This window comes from Eptatretus burgeri, chromosome 17 (genome assembly GCF_056783735.1).
Source record: "Eptatretus burgeri isolate ZD-2024b chromosome 17, Ebu_testis_v1, whole genome shotgun sequence".
NCBI classification, from domain to species: domain Eukaryota; kingdom Metazoa; phylum Chordata; class Myxini; order Myxiniformes; family Myxinidae; genus Eptatretus; species Eptatretus burgeri.
This window is the reverse complement of record NC_140977.1, coordinates 39,514,048-39,539,522: the sequence shown is the minus strand read 5'-3', so window position 1 is coordinate 39,539,522 and position 25,475 is coordinate 39,514,048. Positions and strand designations below refer to the sequence as shown.

Below are 25,475 nucleotides of genomic sequence, written 5' to 3'. Positions count from 1 at the left end.
TGTGACAAAGAAGAAATGATTAGATATTGGTGAAGATCCAGATCCGGATACTAGTATTTTTAAAGCGATTCTTCATCATTGAGAGATAAGGCCAAAAAATGTGGAGCACAACATCTAAAAAAAAGTTTTGGATGCGTGGATGAGTTGGGAAGTGACAAAAAACAAGCAGATTCGATTTTGGATGGGATGCAGATCCATCTGGCCTATCGGTGGGAAACAAACGTAAACCATTCAGCCTGGCAAAAGTATGCGCTCTACCAAGTGCCATTCTCGTTGTTGTAATTACCATTATACTTGCACACAAATTAGGAGATGATGGACAAATCTACATACGAGTCAGGATTTGGACCTGGGATCCCAATGTTACAAATGGAACTTTGATACGGAGGAGGCCATTTGGCCCATCAGGCAAACTCGACGCAGATTTCATGATGCTGTCATGGAGTAGAGTCGTGCTCCATATGTAGGGATGGCACGGGAAAAAATGGCCACCCCGGGTCATTCCATGTCAAATCACCAAGTGGTAGGAACCACACCATCCCGGATTTTGTTCATACTTATGTCTTGGTTGGGTAGAAATATGAAAACACAGGATCTGAAGTGGTTTGAGCCAGCTCCCAATATTAAGGGGAATCGGGCCACTTCCAATTTTCCCGTTGCCAACGCGTGGACCACGCCCATTCCTAAACAATGTCAGGTGGACTCACCAAACTTTGTGTTCAAGCTGAATTTTCATGCAGATTCTGAATCTGCAGTCAAAATCATGCTTGCTCAAAGACTTACTGAGATAATTGTAAAAAAAAAACAGTTTTTCTTCGCAGTCCCTCAATCGGACCCCAAATAATCACTGTGCCTGTGAACCAAAATGGTCCTGATCTACTTTTCCAGATTCCAGAAGACCTCAGCTTGGACATATTTTAAAAAAAAAACCAAGGGGGTGTTTTGTCTCATTTTTCAGAAGTAAAGAAAATTATTTCAAGTGAAGAAATCATTTATTTCACATTTTCCAAATGTCATACCGAGACTGTTGTACATGCTAGTTATAACAACAAAGGGAATGTGATCAAACTTCTTTGGTCACCCTTAATGATAAATGAACCTCTCTTTCAACCCAAAAACACACGGCATGAAGATTATCATGAATGGTAGACCCATGGCCGAGTCACAGATTTCTTGCTTTGTATGTTACAAGTGAGTGAAAGGCTTTGATTTTTTGCTCCATATTTCTTGATTTCTTCCTTTGTCTTGAGATACACCTGCAGTTGTCTGGTCCTCCATCTCTGATGTCGACGATTCAGGTGCATCACTTGGGAGGACAGGTAAAGTATTATCTACAGCTTTTTTTGCAACATGTGATGCACAACTTTTCTCCAAGCTTGACATCTTTTCCACACCTCAAGAGATCCCTTGCTCATACCACATTGACTGGTTTAAAAGGGCCTGGAAGAAATAAATAATGAGTATGTTCATGATGGGTGTCGTTTCTAAAATGCAGCCACTTCTATGGCATAAAATATAACCTTGAGTGGGAGCCAAGTTCATTGGACACGTCCCTGTAAACACACCATAATTGTGGATACCTTTGTTCTTCATTCAACTCAACGATGTGCCGAAAGATCACAGATGAGTCAAAAGGATATGAAAAATACACGTACCTTTGTTCAATGCCGCTCTCTCTTTATTGCCAGATTTGTGGATCAAAAATACATTGCCACATTTTGGTTGGTGAGGTTCGAATTTCGATGTTGAGAAAGAGTCATGGTGATGTAGACAAACGGTTGCATCTTCAACCTCAAATTGGGCTGTTTTCAAACCACTTCTCCATAACCTGGTGTTGGTTATGCCTGGTGTTGGCTTAATGGTTAGGGTGGTGAGCTTTGGATCATCGGGTCTTGAGATCAAATCCCGCTCAGTTGTTGAATTAATACCAGGTGGGATTAACTCAGCCTGTCATCCTTCCGAGGTCTGCAAAATGAGTGCCAGCTTGCTGGTATACTGTGTCGGAGTGACGACCCGTCCAGGATTGTGCCCAATAGTCAAGGAGACTGCTTCAGCAGCACCAACGCTATGCATAGAGTATGGTCCCAATCTCCACTCCCAGAAAGATGTGCTATTCTGATCAAGCCTTGTTTACGGACATGATCCTTTTTATGGCAGGATGATTGCAAGGAGACACCAACAGTGCAATTTCAAGCTTGTCACTCTCAGCCATTCTGCTGAACACTCAACATCGACTTGACTTGTCCAAAGCTGAGAAAAAGGTATCACACTGACTATTATTTTAAAAATAATAAAATATTGTAAACTGACAAAGGTACAATGCATATTGCCTGGAGACCCTGATGATGAAATACTCTAAGATCATCATTCAGTGAGAAGCACGGTAGATGATACAACTGAGCTATGTTACACAATCATGGTGTAGGATGAGAGTAGGTCACAAAAGTCTCTGACTGAAAAATGAGACAAAACACCCTCTTGTTTTTTTATATGTCCAAGCTGAGGTCTTCTAGAATCTGGAAAAGTAAATCAGGAGCATTTTTGTTCACAGGCACACTGATTATTTCAGGTGCGATTGAGAGACTATGAAAAAAAACATTTTTTGCAATTATCTCAGTAAGTATTTGAGCTGGCATGATTTTGACTGCACATTCAGGATGTGCATGAAAACTTCACCTTCAATACCAGGTTTGGTGAGTATAACTGAGATAGTTTTGGAATTGTGAGGGAAAATAGGTTTATATGAATGAATGATGGGCATGGTCCACGCATTTCCGTTGGCAATGGGAAAACTATATACATATATATATATATATATATATATATATATATATATATATATATATATATATATATATATATATATATATATATATATATTGTTGTGGTTGACGAAATTCGCAAACCACCATTCAGGTCCCTTAGGTGAGATATCTCTGTAAGTATATGTGTAGTTAGGCCCAAACCCGTTGTTTAGAGGGAATAAATGTCATTCATTCGGGCTGCGACCCTTTTAGATAGCCGTTTTTCTTTTACTATCTTTATTTTGGACCAGCCGCCATTACTACCACCACAACCACCACCAACCACGTCTCAACAGCCATCACACAACAACCACCAACCGCAACACCGCTTCACAACAACAGCCACGACCCTTGCTGTCACATCTCGCTCTCGCACCCATCGCATCACCGCCATTCCCGCGCCGCTTGTGGGCACCGATCCTGGACCTCGTGCAGGGCGCGCACCGAGCAGCGGGTGCAAAAACACCAGCGTTTCCGAGAAATCGGATCAAAAACGATTCACGCCCACTTCTGTTCCGTCCTATCAGCGAGCGTGGGGCGATTTGGCCCCGCCTCCAGGTGCGTCGGAGTATAATCGCTATATGCAGATTCGCGGATCAAAAATCATTCATGCCCACTTTTTCTCTGTCCAATGGGGAGCCAGCCAGAGGTGAAGGGTCGAAGGTGAAGGAGCGAAGCCCCGGGGGCCATAAAGGGCCACGTTCGCTCGCCAAAAAAGTAGTTGAGTTGGGAAGAGTTGGCAGTTGAGTTGGGAAGAGTTGGCAGTAGTTGAGTCAGTCAAGGAGAGTTGAGAAGAGAAGAGTCAGAGAAAGCAGTTGGACGGAGCTGAGAAGAGTGGAGAGTTGGAGAGTGGTGGTGGCGGCGGCGGCGAAGGCAGTCGAGAGGGCGCTCATGTCAGAGTCGGGGAGCTGCGGAGAGGGGAGGCCGGTAACGCGACCGAGGTCGTGGTGGAGACGCTCGTCGCGGGACCCGAGCCAGCGAGATATCCTCATTCCCCCGAGCATCAACAACCCCCTCCTGTTTCCCCCCCCCCCGCGCTGAGATAGTGTGAGAAGGGGGCCCCGTTCCCACCCCATTTCCAGGCAGTGCCAGCGAGGCCCGCGGAGTCGGGGCGCCACCGCCATTTTGCGGTTCATCACCAGACGGGTAGGCTCGACGCGGTCTCGGCCCCAGGCCCGTCTGCCCCCCCCCCCCCCATCGTTGAGGGTGGTCCCTTTTTCTTTTGCTTTGAGTATATGTGTTGTCGGCGCCGACTGTGAAGTAAAACTGTATAAGTGTTGCCGTGTGCTCGGTAGTCGGTTGTAGATCTGCATTGTGTTTCACTTTTACATTTGCTTTTTGTGCATTATTGTGGTGTTTCTTCTTTTACATTTGCTTTTGGTGTATAATTGTATATGTGTGCTTTCCGTTTGCCGCGGAATAAATGTGCTTTATGTTGAACTGTTTCTCCCGTTTCGCTTCGTCTTTTCTCTAATTGAATCTCCGTCTTACTTCACGTAAAGGGTTGGTCGTGGGCTAAAACGCCCGATAATTAATCGAACCGTCGAGGTTGACGATAACACCGCTCGGTTATCCCGATAGTACGGAACGGGTCGCTTAAAGAGGCCCGTGTCCGAAGTCGACCTGCGGCGAGGTGCGATCGCCCGGTCTACCCTCCGTGTGGGTACTTAGGTAGGTCGAATTTGGCGAGCAACCCTATCCCACGCGGGGGGCCGATTGGCACGATCGTGGTGAGGCCGAAAGGCCCACCCGTGACTAGTTCCCGGCGTTAGTCCGAGAGGGTCACGACGGGATTGTCCGTCCGGTGGGCGACGTGCCGCGATTCGAGTTACGTGGCCGCCCGCACGCCGGCGGGCGCGAATCAGCAACAATATATATCGAAGCAGGGATGAGTGGGGGAAATGTTTGAACAAGCAGGGTAAAAGAGAAATCGCTTTTCATCTGGGAAGGAGTAACTTTTCTCAAAGCTTTAAGTCAAAATAACTGCTTTCTGCCACTGAAACTGAGTGGAACAGAGTCTAAATAATGTTGGTTGCAGTTGGCAAGGCCCAATTGCAGCCAATCAGAAAAGAGCACAAACAGCCCCTCAAGGTCCCACAGGGTTTGGAGGTACAGACAGTAAACACAGATCAAGGGAGTGAATCATAACTTCTGCTCGTTCTCAGCGTTGATAAGGAACAACATTACATTCTGACATTCTGACTGGTGCTGCTCACAGAACCTCGGCAGCTCTCACAATGCCTCTACACAAAAAACCATGCATTGTATTCATTAAATTTGTGAACTAAATAAGAAATATCTAAAGTTATGTTTAATCATGTACTAATTGATATACTTAAGTCTTCCTGGAACTTATGCAACGTTTCCGGGTTGTTCCATAGTTTTAATGAAAAATGACAAATCAATATCAACTGAAGGCAGATGTGTGTTTTACAGAAAGCAAATATAACAATACATGGTTAGTTATGTTTACAATGGAATCCTCTCAACTGCAGCATTTAACCTAAGTTCATGTAATATTTTGTGAGTGAGGCACAATGTCTTTATTCATTCACACCGATTACAAATGCTTAAAGAGGAAATCAACTTCGACAGTACCATGATGCACGTATCACCATGCCGTAATTTAAATGTTTTGATTGTTTTGTTGAAGTTCACCTGTTGTTGGAGTTCTATTATTCTGCAAATGACCGACAGCGAGTTGTGTGCATATGCAGGCAATCGGAATGAGCCAAAACCTTTCCAAAGCAACGTTCCTCAGACTTCCCAGGAGACTTTGGGTAAAGTCTTTGTGAAGGAAGAACCATCTGATGCTCTTCCCAAGGAGCTCAGCAGTGATTCTCAGCTTATACAAAGTAAGCAAAGTCTGGCACAGAATTTTATGTCATACATTTATTTTGCTGTCACTGGCATTGTTCTTGAGGTCCTGTGCTTTCAAACACGGTACCGTGAAGAATATCGCCACGACGCAATTTACAATATAGTAATCCCTGATTTATATCTCCCCTTTCGATGTCATTTCGCAAAGACATCATCACGCTATTTACACCACTACCCAACTTGCGTCTCCTCAACTCACACGTTGACTTAAAGGCCACGCCTTTAATCCTCGAGCGTATTCAGAACTTACAAGATTGATAAGGACACCAGAAAACATCGCCAAAGTACCAAATCGAGAGATCGCAAAATCGCCGAATGAACGACTGAACTTTGCTTCGCATATCGAGGATTGTACTGTACTGTGTAGTGGCTAAGAGGCATGGTAAGAGGGTCTGACTGTATTTTGATTTGTTTGTTTAAATTCACCTGTTGATTTATTTCTGTTTTGTTACAATTGACTGATGGTGAGTTGTGTGCATGTGCAGGCGATCCGTTTGAGACACAACCTTTCCAAAGCAACGTTCCTCAGACTTCCCAGGTGACTTTGGCCAAAGTCTCTGTCAAGAAAGACCCATCTGATGCTCCTTCCATGGAGTTCAGCAGTGATTCTTTGCCGACACAGAGTAAGAAAAGCTTGGCATAGAACAAGATGCAACACACACAGAAAACTATAACCTGTGAAAATGGTGAATCACCCACCCTGTGAATTTCATGTTGTTTTATAAAATATTCAGGTTGAGGGTTCATCCTCGTTCAAACATAGTGGGTGTAGGGGGCTGGGTTTAAGGGGTGGTTTGGCTGGGTAGCTGAATTGTGGAGCTAGTTACATGCTGTTCTTTACAAGTCCTAAACATTTTCACACGTGCATGTCCCAAACTTAACACCAACTTAAATGGGGCGTCGTATCGTGATCACCAGTATTCATGAATTACAACTGCACAAACGAGATGCAGATATAATTAACAAGTTTAAGAAAAACAACTATATTGCACTATAACAAACAATGTAGCTGCACCAGGGGATGTCCGTGTACGAGGCCCTTTTCTCGAGCAAAGGTGGGGGTAAGGTGTACAAGTTATTTTATTCATTTATTTTTGGAACTTTGTTGAAAGGTGTTTGGACTTTCGTGCAAAGGTTTTATTTTTTTCAAATTCGTAACCCACCTTGACAAATATTGCATCGTCCCAAAATGTGCAGATTGACTTTCATCTGTGAACAGTTTTCTCGTTTATTTATTCCCCGCCCCCGCCCTTCCCTGCACCATCCAATCCCGCCCCACTGCAGGATCAATACAAAGTAAACGTCCATCATTAGAGGCACCAAGTGGCAGTCAACCCTGCAAAAAGCAGACATCTCTGAAAAAGTTTCTTAAACCTCAGCAAGGAAGGTTGAGTACACAGTGCAAGGACGCCACCAGTTGCGTCACCACTGAGCCACAACCTGAAGATGATGCAACTGCTGGCAGACTTATTTCGACTGGTGCCCAGGGTGAGGTAGATGCTGACAAAATCCCAATAGAGTTTTTATCTGCTGCTCTTCATCAACCCACTCATAAAAAATTCCCTCATCGTAAATTTGGAAAGCAGAAACGTGCTTTTCAGTCCGCGTGGTTTAAGCGATTCCCTTGGCTGCATTACTCTGAATGTACTGACCGTGTCCTTTGCCACCTGTGTATGAAGTCGCCATTAGTGGGATGTTCAAAAAAGGATGAGAGATTCATTAAAAAAGGCTTTTGCAATTGGAAGAAAGGACTGGAGAGATTTAACGAACACCAAAAAAGCGCACGTCACAGAATAGCCGTTCAGGAAATATTTCTTCCGTCCCAATGTGGCGACATTGGTGAAAATCTGTCACAGGTACATCAGACGGACAAACAGGAGAATCGCAAAATTTTCCTTGAGATTTTGAGAAACACCTGGTATTTGGCACGCCAGGGCCTTCCGTTAAGGGGTGATGATGACGACGATGACGAAGATGGAAACCTTTTCCAGCTAATTAAGCTAAGAGGGCAAACAGATGATCATGTACAGAGGTGGCTGAAGAAAGGGACCATCAAGTATTTATCAAAAGACATTCAAGATGAACAATTGCAGATTATGGGACTGTCTTTGCTGAGGAACATAGCTGCAAACGTACATAAAAGTATCTGGTACACGATCATTGGAGACGAGGTGGCAGACACTTCAAAAAAACAGCAACTTGCGATTTGCATCCGATGGATAAACGATATGCTGGAGGTTGAAGAATCCTTCACTGGTCTTTACCACATGGAGACTATAAATGCCGACATGCCAGTTGCTGCGGTGCGAGATACATTGTTTAAACTGAATCTTTCTCCAAGCAATGCCAGGGGCCAATGCTATGATGGTATTTCCAACTTGTGCGTACCAAAAAGAGTTGTCTGTTCTCGGATGCAGAGAGAGGCCCCGAGAGCGACGTTTACACATCGCTATGGTCACACACTGCAGTTGGCAGTTTGCGTTGCGATGAGAGAAGTCGACGAACTCGAGGACGTTGTTAACGCTGTGCAAGAAATTACAGAATTGAGAAAACTTTCCCACAAGCGAAATACCGTCCTTGATCAATTGCAGCATGAGACGGTACCAGACACCTCCGGTTTTCGTGACCTGTACCCCACGCGTTGTATAGTATCTGCTGATTCATTTCAAACGGTCATTGATAACTACGAGGTTCTCCGGTCTACCTGGGATGAATATCTTGAGGATAAACATTTGAAGTCTGACGTGAAAGCGCACATCATCAGCATGAAAATTAAGATGGAGACATTCGACTTCTACTTTGGAACGAGGGTTGCTGGTCTCATTCTCAAACTGACCGATAATCTGTCCAAGACCCTGCAACACACTGCAATGTCAGCTTCTAACTGCCAGGAGATCGCTGTTGGGACCCTGAAAACGCTGGAAAAAATGCGATCAGACTCCGATTGGCAGCTATTTTGGGCCTGTATAGTTCAAGAAGGGGAGAAGCTCTGCCTTACCGACTCGTCACCACAAACGAGGAGAATTCGGGCACAATCTGAGTATCCTGAAACGTCCAAAGAGCATTATCATCGAATGTGGAATCGGGCGTTTGACTCTGCAAAAGAGGGAATCGAGGACAGGTTCAATCAACCCGGCTTTGTGGTTTTGAAAAACCTCGAATGCATTTTGGCAAAGGGTGCCAATGGTGAACCATATGGGGCAGAACTTTCCACGATAGAAGAAGCATATAAAGGTGACTTCAGTCCCAAACTTTTAACGGTGCAGCTCTGTTATATCCAAGCCCAGCTGAATGAAATGGAGGAACACTCTCAGACATTTTCTTGGAGAGATGTATTGCTGTTAGTGAGGAAAATGACAGTTGCGCAGAGAAATATTGTTTCGGAAGTTGTCAAAATTCTGAAACTGCTGTTGCTCATACCCGCCACAAGTGCCGTCGGCGAACGTTCTGTATCTGTACTGCATCGGGTGAAAACCTATTTGGCGTCAACAGTGGCACAGCAACGACTCAACCACTGTATTCTGTTACATGTGCACAAGGAAATTACGGATTCCATCAACCTAATAGATACTGCAAATGAGTTTGTAAATAACGAAAAGAGGCAACGGAACTTTGGTCGCTTTTCCGAGAAAGATGTGGAGCATTCACAACTGTTGAACTCATAAGTTATAGCGTTGTCGATTGTGACCTTGTTCATACCTAATGTGATACGTTTCGCTTCGCTTCGCTACGCACACACACACTGATTTAAGGCCTCTGCCTTTGAATCCTAAGAAAGGTTCCACACCAGAAAGACGCTGCACAAATGTCTTGTGTGTAACAAACTTTTCCTTGTTGTCACCTTTAAATGTACAATTTTTTTTAATTTTTTTTTTAAACTGGTGTAGAAAAGAGACCACACAAGTATTTTGTGTGCAGTATTATTTTGTTTGGTTACCAGATTTAAAGCACCATCGACACTGGGTTTTCATTGGAAGCTGGCTGCCATTGGAGTTCTGGTGGGTTGTCAGCTGGTTTACTGCTAGCAGTTTGTCTGGCACATCTTTTTCCCAAATTTTTTTTCGTCCACAGGTGTTTTGCACTCAATTGGGTTCATTTGAGGCAACAAACATTGACTTGGTCAAAATAACCGATTGTGATAGGCCTGTATAGTTCTAAGTTTTATGATTTGTTGCGTTATTTTATTCCCCAACTGCAACAAAAGGGACAACAATGTCCCCACATTGTTATATTCAACCTAAATACTGTCAAACAATTCTGTAATGCTGCCCTTATGAACCTCATTCTCCAGAGACAGACAAAGGAAGCCGATCGACCCTACGCAGAGGTATCTTCTACCGTTCTCGTAACCAAATGTGTGCTGTACAAAGAGTCACGCATGCTGAAGGCCTGGTTGGTTATGGAGCATGGAGAGTTGAAAATGAGAGCAACTCAAACTTCGCTCTTAAAATTTGGTTTTGTGGATCAAACACCAGTTGCCGATATATTGCAAATTTCCTGCGATGATCGAAGCCAAGAGTTTTGCCTTTACCTTTGACTTGCCACCAAGTTGGGTCTACGTTGAGAATGTTCTGAGCCTGTGTTGCTTGTTTTGGCAGTAATAGTGTTTATACCTAAGGTACTGTACGTCAGTATGAAAACGTACTGGATAGGATGTGGCCACGATTCATAGTACATGTTGTTATAGGTCGCGGTGAAATGAAAGTATCCAGACAAAATATTTGTCAGCATGTGAAAATTCTTGGATATTCATTAATTGGTGGTTACTACAACAGTATGTAATGAAAATTAGAACTTCACATTCAAAGCACCTTGTTTTTTGACCTAAAAGTCGATGTGAAGTAGAAGTCGAATTGGATAATTTCCCCCATTTTTCTTTCCTTCATTCATAGCTGAGTCTATTTGGAGTACAAGACAAAGCAAAATCAACAACGGTCATCAGTAAAACTGTCAGTCAGAACAACAGAGGTGTTAATTCCTCCCTGACACTCACAACGCACTTCCAGGGTCATGAATATTATAGCGTCAACAGCTCAACTAACGTTAAGCTCGTCGCGGCGGGATGTCGAAGTCCCGCGATGTCGCGAGCGCCTCAAATGAGACGTTCCAAATTAATGGCGGCAGCACGCATGTGGGCTGTTAGGAGACATGAGGAAACTTAAGCTTTTGAACCCAACAGGTTTATTTTCTGAACTGCAATCAATAAAAAAGAAAAAAAGCCAGGGAGGATTTAATCACGACAAAGGAGACCATGGTGAGTTGTGGTGGGAATGAAAAGGAAAATAACGAATCGATAAATAAATATGTACGAGGTCCGTCTAAAAAGTAACGGGACTGACTTCACAGAAAATTTATTGCAAAAAATATATTGAAATCACAGCTTGGCCCCTTCAAAATAGTTTCCCTCCAGTCTCACAGACTTGTCCATCTTCTTCCACGCTTCAATGCATCCCTGGAAGGCTTCTTCTGGAATCCTCCGGAGCTCCGTCATCACGGCCCTTTTGATGGCCTCCACATCAGGAAATCGGGGCCCCTTGATCACCCCCTTGAGTTTGGGGAATAGAAAAAAATCACAAGGGGCCAAATCTGGCGAATACAGGGGTTTCTTCAGAGTTGGCACGTTCCTCTCCGCCAGAAACTGTCGGATGCTCAGGGCACTGTGAGTAGGGGTGTTGTCATGGTGGAGCACCCAGGCGTTGTTCTCACACAGATCCCTCCTCTTGTCCCGGACTGATCTCAATGAGGAGCCGGAGGATCTCCTGGGACACGTATTGATTCACTGTTTGACCCTGTGGTAGAAACTCGAAGTGGATGATGCCCTTGATGTCAAAAAACATGATGAGCATCACCTTGACCTTCGACTTCGACATCCTTGCTTTCTTTGGTCTTGGTGATGCCAGACTTTTCCACTGACTCTGCCATTTGGTCTTGGGATCGTATTCGAATATCCACAATTCATTGCCAGTAATGACTCTCCCGAGCAGGTCTGGATCGCCCTTGAGGCGCTCGATAATCTCTTGACAGACAGTGATTCTCTGCTGTTTCTGGTCCTCGGACAACAGCTTGGGGACCATCAGTGTGCACACCTTGTGCATTTCGAGATTTTCAGTGATGATGCTCCAGACAGTGTCCTTGTTGATGGAAAGTTCCTCAGCAATCATCCGCACCGTGAGTCGACGATCTGCGCGCACCATCTGCTTCACACGCTCGATGTTGTCCGCCTTTCTGCTCGTTGAAGGTCTTCCAGACCGTGGATCGTCTTCAACCTCCTCCCATCCCTCTTTGAACCTCTTGTGCCATTCAAATGCACGTGTACGTGACATCGTTTCTTCCCCGTAGACTTACTGCAGCATTGCGAAGGATTCAGGTGTTTTGCCAATCTTGGCAAGAAACTTCAGATTGGCTCTCTGCTCACGACTCATAGCGCGACAACTCAGACAAGACAACGTGTAAAGCACGACCTGTAAAAAATCACACAATGAGCGCAGTCAAACATCACCAATCATATATATTGCTGGAATGTTGCGAAAGACTGTGACGCAACCCAATCATTCAAGTTGTGGAAGTGGAGCACACAGCAGGCTCAGTCCCGTTACTTTTTAGACGGACCTCGTAATTTTTAGCAAAGATAAGTACATTGATTGTAATGCTAAAAATGGTTAGCAAGACTGAATTCAGACAATAAGTTTTTGTTTTTTAATGTTCTCATTTACAATGCATTTGTAGCTACTGTCAGAGCTGGTATTGCTCAATAAACATTGCTCGCCTGATGGGTGACAAGTGTTTGCTCGCCTGACGCGGGTCTTTTATTTTTTCCATAACTTCTGTGCTTCTTACCAACAATACTTGACTTTTTTCTTTTAAGTTTAGCATGCACTTTTCGACAAGCACATGGTACATGTGGTAATCCACAACAAGTGCATTTGTTATCCTTAATCCAGTTTCAAGCCTATGGAAATCCTGAAAACAACATATTTCGAATTTTGTTATTATTTCCCCCTGACTGTTTTTCACCCCTTTCCGTTTGTCCCTCTGTGAGCATGATATCTCAAAAAGTTGTGGACGGATTATTACAAATCCTTGTGGATAAGTTGGGTAGGTGATGAGAACAATCCAATTTGAATTTGGTTATCTCCCATTGCAGATCTGGCCTATCAGTGGGATACAACACATAAACTGTTTAGCCTGGTGGAGGTATGCACTTTATCAAGTGCTGTTCTCGTTCAGTGTTTGTTCATCATGCTTTATTTTTTCCCCCCAAACAATATCTCGTTTCAAGGGAACTGGTGAGTTTTTGCTTTCTTTAATCAAGTTCTTGTACACACCTGCTCTATCTGTTGGCTTTGTTAGTATAAATGCTGGACTTGTTGTGGGATACCCCTTCTTGCTTCTGTTTATAGACATGACCAAAATACGACACAATGTTAAGCACCTGTAGATAATTTATTTGTCATTGCTATCCATTTCGTAGGCTGTCACATGTTCTCTAACTTCTTACTTCTACTTTAATTGCATTCTGCTTGACATCCGTTACAACAGAATAGAAAACCGCTGTGCTTGGGTATTGAAGGTTTCCTTCTGATCTAATGCTTCCCCTACTTTTTTCTTTTCTTTTTTATAAAATGATCTAAGGCTCGTAGTTCAGCTGCCCCACACACCCATGAACATGCATGACACAACACAAGACTGTTGAGACAAACACAGCCACTGAGCTTGGGGGAAGTGCCATCACTTCCCAGGGTACTTTGGGTACCAGGGATGTCACAACAATGGCGCCGCTTTTCTCACCACACTCAGCGGGCCATTTCGTAAGAAGGAGTTTCCTCTTGATAGATGCCAACCTATGGAGATTGTCCGTGCTCTATCCTTTCAAATGCTGAACATCAAGCAAGGAAGCAGCATGTACCATCTTAAGCCTTATGTATGACTCAGCAGGGGTTTGAACTGCTGACCTCCCAGACTCGGAGCAGATGCTCTAACCTTTACACCACTGAGTCTGGTTAATATGTACACAACAAACGTATCTATTCCTAACTTTTTTTGTGATCTTGCATGACATAGTTACTGTGCGAGTTTGTCTACAAGTACAGCCTTGTGAGTTTTCTTAGATATTTAAAAACCATGTTTCTTCTAATTTGTTCATGTTATCAATAATATGAAAGGCAGGTTCCAGCATGTGTGAATAGTGGAATGTCAACGAGTAGGTCTTGAACAAAATAATATATTTCCAAAGAAAATACAGAATAAAAGACTATTGGTAGACTAGTTGCTTTCCATAAAAAAAAAACTTTCTTTCTTTGTTCCAGCTAAACCGGATCATGATCCTACACCCCCAGCTACAATTAGGGATGCACTTGTTCCCATACCAACCAATACTTATGAAGAGGATGCATCTCCTGCCAGTGATGATTGGGGCAACAGTCCTGTACACACAGAAGCAATGGAGAACAAGTCGGGGTTTTTCAGTCAAACAACAAAATCATCCAACTGGTCCACTGAGCCAAAAGACACAGCTGCCATGATCAAGGCTTTCTTTGGTCAGAGGGACATGGTGCATTCATATGAAATGTGCAGGGGAAAGGATTGCAAGACAAGTACAGCAGAACTACAGCGTCCCACAGGAACCAAGGACTGTTTTCAGCACAATTGGTTATTCGAAAAGGAACTTACCTGTTGTCCTCGGACTGGCTATCGCTGGCTGGTGTATGTTGAAGGCGAAGGGATGTTTTGCCTGCTTTGTCGCAAACATGATACGGCAAATGCTCAGAACAAAACGAAGGACTTTAACTGTGTCCCAGCTTTTCGATTCACGCGCAGATCAGTCGAGAAACACGCAAACTCAAACATGCATCAAGAGGCGGTAACCAAAGAGCTTCTCAGCCAGAGGTCACTAATCCACAAAGAATACATTCATAAAGAAAATACAAGGCAATGCGTGTATCAGAAGGGTTTTCAGACTATTTATTGGGTTGCTAAAGAAGAGATCAGTAACAGAAAATTCACTCAACTTCTGGATCTTCTGGAACAAGTTGGACTGACCGACATGAAGTACTTTCAGCACAGGTCAGATGGCTCTGTCCGGGAAATGTTTCTCATTCTTGGGCGAACTATAAAGCAACAAATCATCAGTAAAGTGCAAAAGGCCAGTAGCTTTGGGCTTTTAGTTGATGAAGTATGTGACGTCACTGAAACGAAGCAGTTGGTCACCTTTGTGCAGTTTGTCGATACTTTTGATTATAAAACCAAAGTAAATTTCCTTTCAACTGATAACTTGTTGCTGGAGTCGACTTTAGCAAATGCTGAAACAATGAAGACGGTCATGCTCCAGCAACTGAAAACCTGTGGCTTGGATATCCATCGAGCGAGTGGCCTTGCATCTGATGGTGCCAGTGTCATGCTAGGTAAAGGGAATGGCCTGGCTGCAAAGCTGCAAGCAGTGTCCGACACTCTATTGTCAGTTCACTGCATCTGCCACAGACTTGCACTCACATGTGGAGATGCAAATGATGAAGTTTCATACATACAGAGAGTGGAGAACATTCTTAACAACTTGCGGTCTTTCTTCAACAACTCGGCAAAGAGAACAGCGATGTATGCAAAAGTTGTTGAAACTTCACATCAGGTGGACTCTACTGCAACTGAACAAGGAATGAGTAATTGCAAAGAATCCAAAAAACTTCAGAAAGCGGTCAGAGCACAATGGTTGTCTACCCAAACCTCGATCATGACTGTATATGAAAATTACCACGTGCTCACACAAACATTACACCAGCTCAAAGAAGAAGGTGATCCTACTGCTACAGGACTACTGGCACAAGTTCAAACGATTAAATTTGTTTCAGCAGTGTATCTGCTGTCAACAGTTTTGCCTATCCTCGACCATCTCAGCAGATCATTTCAGAAGGGTGCCATTTCATTTGCCTCCATTAGTCCAGCCATCGAGTTCACTTTGGATTTGCTGAAAGATGTTGCAAATGAACAGAAGCCTTTGAAGCAACTTAAACAGGATCTTTCAGAGGGAGGAAGACTTGCAGCCTGTGACATCCCACCTTTAACTGAAAGCAGTGGGCAGCAACTTGCTCACCTGACAGAGAAATATGTCTCGGCTCTGATCGAAAACATTAACAACCGCTTTCAGAATAGCCTTGAAGTGCTGACTGCTTTTAGGATTTTTGATCCCACTGCTGTCCCAGACAGATTCACAGAAGAGTTCAAAGAATATGGCCTGGCAGATGTTAGAATTCTTGGTAGCCACTTTTATCGGATGTCCGATCAAAAAGAGAAAGCAGAAGAGTTGGAATGTGAGTGGAAAAAGTTTAAGTACAACCTCTTGGAACTGAAGAAGGAAATTCCCAGAGAAGTTCTAAATCCCATAATAATGGGGAAAAATCATGTTGCTCAATCTCCGACTGAGTGGCTTTTGGAGAAGATCCTTTCAATGCGCAGTACTTATGATCATTTTGTGCCAATGCTCGTCCATATCATGGAAGTGTGTCTATCCCTTCCTCTGAGCAACACTTGGCCAGAGAGAGGTGCACCTGCTGTTAAAAGAGTTAAAACACTACTGAGAAACAGAATCAAGCAAGACATGTTGGAGTCACTCCTCCACATCTCCATAAATGGACCAAAAGTTAACGAATCTGGTGAGCTTATCGCAGAGGCAGTAGAATACTGGAAGAAGCTGAAGAACAGGAGGAAGTTAATGCCATCTCGATGAGACCAGGTCCAAATCGGACAAATAGCCAGTGGTATGTGATTTAAAAAAAAAATGGAGATAGACTCTTCTTCATAACCAGAAGAATCTGAAAGTGACTGTGAGACGAGAATATGACTGAATGGGACTCGACGAATCGACTTGGATGATCCATTACAGCTTCACTTCTGAGATGCCAAAACTTTGAGGTGCAACTGTTCAAACCAGAAACTTTTCATCTGTGACTGCATTTGTTGCTATGACAGCCATACAAGATCAATTAATGAAGCAAACTTTCAGAAATGGAATGGAAATAGAAGCCATGAGAATGATCCTTGCGGAAGGTTGTTTTTTATTTATTTATTACAAACTCAGATTTCCTGGTTAGTTCCCCCAGACCCCCATCTTTTATTGGTGCACATACATACAGTCGTGGCCAAAAATATTGGCACCCTTGCACTTTTTTCAAAGAACTCACAATTTTCTCTTAAAATAGGTTGAAATTGACCAAAGTATTTTGCCTCCAAATTTTTTATTTCACTGTTAATATTACAGAACCTTTGTTTTTGATTCAGAACTTAATAAATCCATTTAAATCAGAATATAAAAAAAAATGGCATTGACAAAATTATTGACACCCTCGACTTAATATTTGGTAGCACAGCCTTTGGACAAAATAACAGCAGTCATGCGCTTCCTATAGCCATGAATGAGCTTACTACACCTCTCTACTGGCAGTTTCACCCAGTCTTCTTGTGCAAACTGCTCCAGTTCCTCCCAGATTTGAAGGGTGCCTTCTCCCAACTGCTGTTTTCAGATCTCCCCACAGATGTTCAATGGGATTTAGATCTGGACTCATTGCTGGCCATTTCAGAACAATCCAGTGTTTTTTCTTGAACCATTCCTGTGTGCTTTTTGAAGTGTGTTTGGGGTCATTGTCCTGATGCAAGACCCATGACCTTCGACGGAGACCCAGCTTTCGGACACTGGGTTGAGCATTGCGCTCCAAAATGCCTTGGTAATCTCCTAATTTCATGATGCAAATGCACACATTCAAGGTACCCATTGCCAGAGGCAGCACAGCAACCCCAAAACATCACTGAACCTCCTCCATGTTTGACTGTAGGGAAGGTGTTCTTTTCTTTGAAGTCTTCATTTTGTTTTCTGTAAACAGATATGATGTGCTTCAACAAAAAGCTCTCAATAATTTGTTTCAATATTTCAAAATCAATAATTTGATCTCATCTGTCCACAGGACGTTCTCCCAGAAGGATTTTGGCTTATTCAGATGTGTTTTAGCAAACTCCAGTTGGGCTTTCTCATGTCTCTCTCTCAGCAGTGGGGTCCTCCTGGGTCTCCCACCACAGAACCCCCTTTCATTGAGTTGGTGATGGATGGTGTGAGTTGAAACCGTCATACCTTGTGTTTGAAGGTCAGCTTGAATCTGTTTGGTAATTGATCGAGGTGCTTTCTTCACCATTCAAACAATCCTTTGCTGCAATCAAGTTTTCTCTTGCGGCCACGTCCAGGGAGGTTGGCTACAGTGCCATGGGCCTTAAACTTCCTGATAACATTGTGTACTGTGCACACAGGAACATCATGGTGTCTGGAGATGGACTTGTAGCCTTGAGATTGTCCATGCTTGGCTACAATCTTGTGTCTGACCTCAGACAATCCTATGTTTTTCTTTCTTTTCTCCATGCTCATTGTAGTACATACAGTGACACAAAACAGTAGAATGACTCCTTTTCTCTGTTCAAACTGGTTGAATGAGTGATTTTTATATTCCAGGCACCTGCAACTCACCACAAGTGCGTTCAATTCCAAAATAAAGGAGAATCACCTCTTTGAAATTTAATTATTTCTAACAACTTTTAAAAGGTGCCGATAATATTGTCCAAGCCATTTTAGGATTTCCGTGTGGAATAAGCTAAGATTTAGTACTTTTTCAGCTTTTTTTTTGTTTTGTTCCACTATAAACCAAAGAAATACATATGTGGATACCAAAAGATTTTTTTTTAAAATTCCAACAGGTTTGTGGAAGAATTGGTGCATTCTTTTAAAAAAGTGCAAGGGTGCCAATATTTTTGGCCACGACTGCAGCTGATTAAGCAAAATAACACAAGGAAATCTGTCGGTGTTGCCAAAACTGGGGACATATCGGCTTTGATTAATTTTTTTTTTTTATCGAGATGATTATTTTCGAACTGAATAATACAAATGCTGGTGACAGTGATTTTAGCTGTCCCAAAAGCATTATGAAAAACAGAAAGAAGACAAACATGAAGATGGCAAAAATGTGACCTTTATTCATTCAATGTGTGATGAAAACCATGATTCAAAGTGACAGAAGATGGTCTCACTTTCTTGGTAATCTTCAGTCAAGAAAACTGAATGTGCATCTAACGAAGTAAAGTTCGTAGGCTCCAATGTTGGCAATTTATTTTTCAGTTGTCAAGTCAATGACTGGTGTATAACAGTAACGCAACTGAATTAAAGTGGCCAAATATACTCAGAATGCCTGACAGAGCTAGCAGGCGACAAGGCGGTCATCAGACCTCAGCCTATCAGACTACTCATTACTTTGCTGGACGAATCACAGATGCGTATTTCAATGAATCCAATCATCCACTATAAAACTGAAAACTTTGGAAATCCCATCAAGCAGTCACATTGACAATATGGCAGGGCCCTTGATTTGAATCCAAGGAGAACGGAAGGAATGGTGATTGTTACACAATTGAGGAGCTAAATCTGAAGGCCCCTTTGGAGCAACTCTGGCAAACTCTACCGTGGTCACAGTAATGGAGAAGAATAACATTTATGTGCATCCAACTCACAACCAGATGGATATCAAAGACCAAATACATCCCAGGAGTGGGCCCAATCCCACTCTTAACCAAGATGCAATTCAACTGAGCAGTCTAACCGTGACGGCATCAGCAAAAGATATATCAACGATGATGACGGCGAATGGGAATTGTGAGGGAGATGGCCAGAGACGAGATAGGAAACAATATGATTAAGACTAATAAGGAAGTGAGGGAAGAGTTCATATTTTTATAAAAATGATATTTTATACATTTTGCTGTGATTTTTTTTTCTTTTTTGATTGAGTAGAATGGTTGGTGACATAATTAAGTGTTGCCCTGAGACTTGAAACTTAGTATGTGCACAAGTATTGTTGTTTCATCATGGAATTGTTTCATATTTGGTACGTTAATAAAGAGGCGTGAAATGTGAACTACGAGGTTGATAACTGGTCTGCGTCATTTCAGAGGTCTAGATTTTCTCAACGGCCCTTGTATGCTCTTTGCATGCTGAATTTAGAAATGCATCTCATTTCGCTCAATCAGGTCAAGTTTTTATGCTATCTCAATTTTAAGGAAAAAAAAAAGAATCAAAATATTTGTTTTTTTTAATTAGCATTTTTTAAATTCAAAATCAGACTTACATTGACAGAAAATGTACAAACTATATATAAAATAATGCAAAAGTACCGTTAATGTGAAATTAAACATTAAAAAGACGAAGGAAAACAGCGACTGCTGGAGCGACTGAAGTTGGGTGTTGCCAGAAACAACGATTTATCAATATTTTTCTAAAATTGAAATGAAAGTAATTGAGAAGGTACTTTCTTCCACATTAAGTGTACTTGTGTGTCATTATATGTTTAGTTTGTACATTTCCTGTCAATGTAAGTCTGATTTTGAATTTTAAAAATGCGAATTAAAAAAACAAAAATTGATTATTTTTTTCCTTAAAATTGAGATAGCAGAAAAACTTGACCTGATTGAGTGAAATGAGATGCATTTCTAAATTCAACATGCAAAAAACATATATGAACCGTTGAGAAAACCTAGACCTCTGAAAAAAAAATTTTTTCAAATGCAGCCCAGTGTAATCGAAGTAAAAATGAATCTGCACAATCTCTGGATTCTGAAACCAGGGCAGACACATTTTGTGAAATGTTGCTTTTGTGTACAGTATGTGCGAGGTACAAGGTAATTTAAGCATGTAGTGTAAATTGTAAATAAAGAATTCATTTTCTATCATCAATGTTATGGAACGAGTCTTATTTGATCGGTCTTTTTCTCCAACCATTCGCAATCAGGGCCATAACTGGCTCTGTGACTTGGGGTTTGGTTACTGCCCACAGCGTGGTCACCCAAGTGTGTTTGTAGGTGGTCACGACCCCTCAGCATTTGACAATATCGTGTGTGTATGTGTGCGTGGGTTTATCATTTTAATTTATTTATGTATTTATTATTACCACTTTTGTATTTTTTGTATGTGATAGAATTGTTAGGAACAGTTGTGTGTGAAAAAATGATGTGTGTGTGTCTCTCTCCCTCTCTCTCTTCCCACCCTCCTCTCCCTCCCCCATCCTCCTCTCCCTCCCCCATCCTCCTCTCCCTCCCCCATCCTCCTCCTTATACCATTATCCCATTGTGATGGGGTTGGTGGCTCATTGTGTACAATTGAGCATCTTTCACAAACTGACAACATTCAAAGCATTTACTCGACAGATTTGAATTTCATGAACAATACTCTTCATAGCGTGTTGGTGCTGCCAAAGCAGTTTCTTGGCAAGAGTTTCCTGGGTGGTTTGCCATTGCCTTCCAACCATTATTACCTCCACCACTGAAGGTGAAAGAGGTTATGTTTTTACCCCTCTCTGTGTGCAGGATATCTCAAAAAGTTGTGGACAGATTCGGATGAAATTTTGTAGGCAGGTTGGGTGTGTGACAAGGACGAACTTGTAAATTTTGGTGAAGATCCGGATCTGGATCTCGATATGAGAATTATTTAAGTTTCAAAGTGATTTTTCACCTTTGAGAGATAGGGCTAAAAACGATAGAGTATTGTATTGCATGATATTTCAAAAATGTTATGGGCCCGATATGTTCTCCTGGATCAGGCATTACATGGCGGAGGTATGCGCTCTACCGAGTGCCCTTCTCGTTTATCTGTGCTTTGTCCTTTTAAATGCTGAGCATCAAGCAAGAAACCAGCACGTACCATTCTTAACATCTTTGGTATGACTTGGCCAGGGTTTAAACCACCAACCTCTCAAACTCGGCGGATACACCACAGAGTCTGGTTACAAACGAAATACAGTACTACTCAAATTATTAGGGGTTAAAGAGGGGATTATCGGTTATTTGAGTCGATGCAAGAATAAGATTTCCCAACTCAGTGCTGCCAAGATCGTTTGTACAGAGACCCATCTCATAAGCCATGTGTATGTCATCTTCTACTTCACCTGCCATCATTATTTAATTCCCTCCCGCATGCCACTGGCGTGATGGACATTTTCACTTCCCCACGGTGTGCCGTCCTTGTCCTCCCCGCATTTATTATCTTGCCAAAACGAAGTTTTTGCAAGATATGTTAGTCAGCTTGTATGGGGTTTTTTTTTTGTTTGTTTGTCTGTAATCACGTATAAAAAATTCTGCAGAGCACAGTTATCATTGGAAATTTTTGTAACTTCGCATATCAGAGGCCTATAGAGGTCCCTTTCAGTGCACAAAATTTTGAAGGTCAAGGTCAAATGTCAAGGTCACTTTGTCGCAAATCAGGGGAGTCGACGAAACCCTTATTTTTTGAGTAATTTTGATTGGATCGTCTTCAAACTTCATGGGAATACAGTTCATGGTCTGGCGCTCAGCTGATTAATTTTTGGTGGCGATTGGCCTTGACCTTCATGGTTAGCGCCTAAGGTCAAACATATTTGACCCCAAGGTCAAATTTTCAAGTTTTAGGAACCATATCGTGTAGTACCTCAAATTGAACACCTCGATGAGTGCTTTCTAGATATGTCAAGCTTGAGACATTATGACGTCATTTGGTGACGTTATGAGGCAAACGCATATTTTTCATGGTTACTCTGTAGAACGATTCTCATCAGAATCTCTCGTAGACAGATATTCCTCAAGGAGTCGCTCCTGGTGGATAGCAGCTCTGTTCACCTCAGTGTGACCTTAAAGAAGTCACACGTGGTCACCTTTTGGCAAGATACGATTGGTTTTTTTTATTTAATTTGCCTCAAGGCTGGCATAATGGCGATTAGGAAAGGCTGAGATTCAGACCGTGACATCATAGAGAGATCATGTGCCTGCTGGTGCAGCCAACTCAGAAGTAATGCTGACATCATGGTCCAGAGCTTTCAAAAGCAGCCAAGATGGGGCGTGGAGGAGAGTTGTGGCCAACGAGCCCGAGAGGGAGGAGCTGTCCTTGGGTCCAGAGAATACAAGTCGCAGCACGAGAACCATAGCATGCTTACCTCCAGTTTTGAACAGCATGCCCAACGCTGCACTTTCTGGGCCTGCACAAAGGAAAGGCCACCGTTGCATGACAAAGCAGGCCAGGACATTCTGCAAACCAAATCTGCTTGTTTGTCCATACTCTGTCTTTTTTATTTTTAATGATGAGCATCAATGAAGGAAACAGCACCTGCTATTTTAAAATTATTTGGAACACGGGGTTTGAACCGTCGACATTCCAGACTCATAACAGATGCTCAAACAACCCCCCCCCCACCCCAAATTTAATCATGAATAAATAAACAATAGTGCAGAAATACATTGTAGCCTCAAATGTCGTTCTTCAGCACAAAACACCAGGTTGAGAAAAAAAAAGTTTCCAGAACCACAAATTTCAATCGAGTAGTTTTAGTTTAACCAAAAAGCGAATTGTTTCTATTTAACACTGAACCATCATTCGTTCATTTATGAATTGGAAAATAGTTTGGTGCAAAACGCTCGCTCAAGTGAATTGTTGATGAAGTGATAAAAGAGCTCATTTTGTGTTGCATACGATACAAGTTCAAGTTCCTTCTTTTCTTTTCTATTTGAACATTACGAATAACTTGCTCAATTTGGCTACATTATCTATTTGATTGTCTCACTCTTTCATTGTGTCCTGTGTTTTATGTACAAGTTTGGTGTGATCAACATAAAAACAAAAAAAAAAATCAACCTGAAATGGTTCTGGGTCAGACATGTGTCAAGAACAACAAAAATTACAACCTGAAACCACAGAAGGCACTGGAAGAAGCAGAGGTTTACCAAAGATTGGATGGAAAGATGAAATTGAAAAAAAAATACTGGAGTACAAGGGTCTCAAATTGAACAGAATGGATCATGTTGCAGTAAGCCTTTGTCCTGCACAAGCAGGTCATACTTGGTCAAATAGCAACGGATGAGATGAAAATAAATAAATAAAACGAGGAGCTGGTACTCGAGCTCCCCAGTCTTTTGGGTGATATGAGGAATAGATCTGTGAAATATGAAAGCAAAATGTTGAACGGCTTTTGAAATATTGCGTACACGTGCCAAGTTACCGAGATGGTTGTCATGATAACATAATTAATCCAATCAGAGCAGTGATCTAATGAGGTTGAGATAATGTCATGAGCAATAGATATCTGCAATATGAAAGCTAAATGTGCAACGGTTTTTGAAATATCGCGTACACAAAAGTACATGGACGGATGGTGAGTCGGACGAAGCTCATTTTAATATCCCCGTCTCCGACCTTGCTGGAGGGGCGGGGGACAAAATCACCAATGGTACGAGTGCCGAGTTGGGAATCAAGGCCCTACATTTCATTTCTCTCTTTCTCAAAAGGGCTGAAACGAAGAATTAAAACATGCCAAGTTATCGACTGATGATCCAGGCTGGCGAACCATGTTGTGCTTTGTCGGTACGAGGTAGGTATACAGGATACCATTATCATTTTGAATATGTTGTGTGAATGTAATTTTGGCCAGTGTGTTTTTTGTTGCACAAGTGTCTCATAAACTTTCTTTATATCTTTATCTATTGGTGCTGAATGATGGAAGTTCAAGTATTTTATTTCCCTTTGTATTTCAACATTATTAATAACTTGCTCAATTTGTGCTGCACAATCTTGTCTGTCTTCCTCTTTGGCCTGTGTTTTTGCATGAGTCTGTTGTGATTGACTTTTTTTTTCTTCCATCAAACTAAAATGTCTCTGGGTCAGACACGTAGCAAGAACTAACATGGACAAATCCCGTGGGCAACAAAAATTAGTACATGAAAACCTCCAGAAGGTGCTATAAGAGGGAAAGCTTGATGGAAATGGAATTGAAAAATTTACAACTGTAGAATGGCCTCAAATTGAACAGAATGGACCATGTTGAGACCGAAATAAAAAATAATTCTGAAACTTCTTTTCCAACTTCTGCACCAAACCATAATAAAAATATGAAATGAGAACCTCTGTTCCTTTTACCTCTCAACACATGAAAAACTAGAATGGCACTTGGTGGAGCACATACCTCCACCAGGCTGAAAAGTTTACGTTTTGTTTCCCACTGAAAGGCCTGATCTGCATCCGAACCAAAACCAAAATCGAATCGGTTTGTTCTAGTCACTGAACCAACTCGTCCACGACTTTTTCATATATCCTGCTATGTATAGTTTTTAGCCCTATAATCACTCAATGGTGAAGAATCACTTTAAAAATTATCCGATCCGGATCTTTCCTAAAATCGAATAATTTCATACTTGTCACACACCAAACCTGTCCACTAAGTTTGATCCGAATCCATCCATAACTTTGAGATGTCGTGCTCACAGACAAACAAACAATAAGGCATCAGGCAGTAGCCCGACAGGTATGACGAAAGTCATTCAAATGATGTCACTTTCACCCTGACCTGACATGTACAGCCAAGAAACTGACAGCCTCACTTTTGTCCTTCGGAATCCTCTGGTAAAGTTTGACAAAGATAACTGAAAGCGTTGGCGATTTATCACACTCACAAACATACAAACAAGCAGTCATAGACTGGTACTTACGAAATCATCAACTTGACCTCTGACCTTGTCTAATAAAAGCTGTCTCTAGAGAAGGTAGCGACACAAACCAGAAGTTTCTATGATGATTCTGTACTAAACCTCTCATAAAACATCCGATTTTTACCAGAATTTCGACAACCGAGTGTTAAGCATACTTAACCGTTACCAAAAGTGAAAACAGAATTGCGATCCGAGTTAAAATGAATTCGTAACGTCGACTGAAGCAAAAATCTCCATTTCTCCACGCAATTATTTTATCAAAGTCACAAA

General features: G+C 42.1%; 2 protein-coding genes across 4 annotated transcripts in view; one reads left to right on the top strand and one right to left on the bottom strand.

Moving 5' to 3' along the window:
* Nucleotides 1-20,436, top strand: part of LOC147009831 (zinc finger MYM-type protein 1-like) — a 34,906-nt gene extending 14,470 nt beyond the window's left edge. The window contains exons 3-5 of one of the 3 annotated variants that reach the window (XM_085862622.1): nt 5,522-5,659; nt 6,170-6,307; nt 13,991-20,436. In XM_085862622.1, coding sequence (XP_085718748.1) covers nt 5,522-5,659; nt 6,170-6,307; nt 13,991-16,401 — 2,687 coding nt within the window. In that variant the 3' untranslated portion in view covers nt 16,402-20,436. Of the gene's footprint in view, nt 1-5,521; nt 5,660-6,169; nt 6,308-6,968; nt 12,470-13,990 lie in introns of those variants that run through there. The other 2 variants (XM_085862624.1, XM_085862625.1) reach the window with 2 other exon arrangements.
* A 1,830-nt stretch (nt 20,437-22,266) lies between these two features.
* Nucleotides 22,267-25,475, bottom strand: part of LOC147009830 (uncharacterized) — a 32,582-nt gene continuing 29,373 nt past the window's right edge. The window contains exon 4 of the mRNA XM_085862633.1: nt 22,267-22,705. Within this exon, the coding sequence (XP_085718759.1) occupies nt 22,488-22,705 (218 nt within the window). The 3' untranslated portion in view covers nt 22,267-22,487. The remainder of the gene's footprint in view (nt 22,706-25,475) is intronic.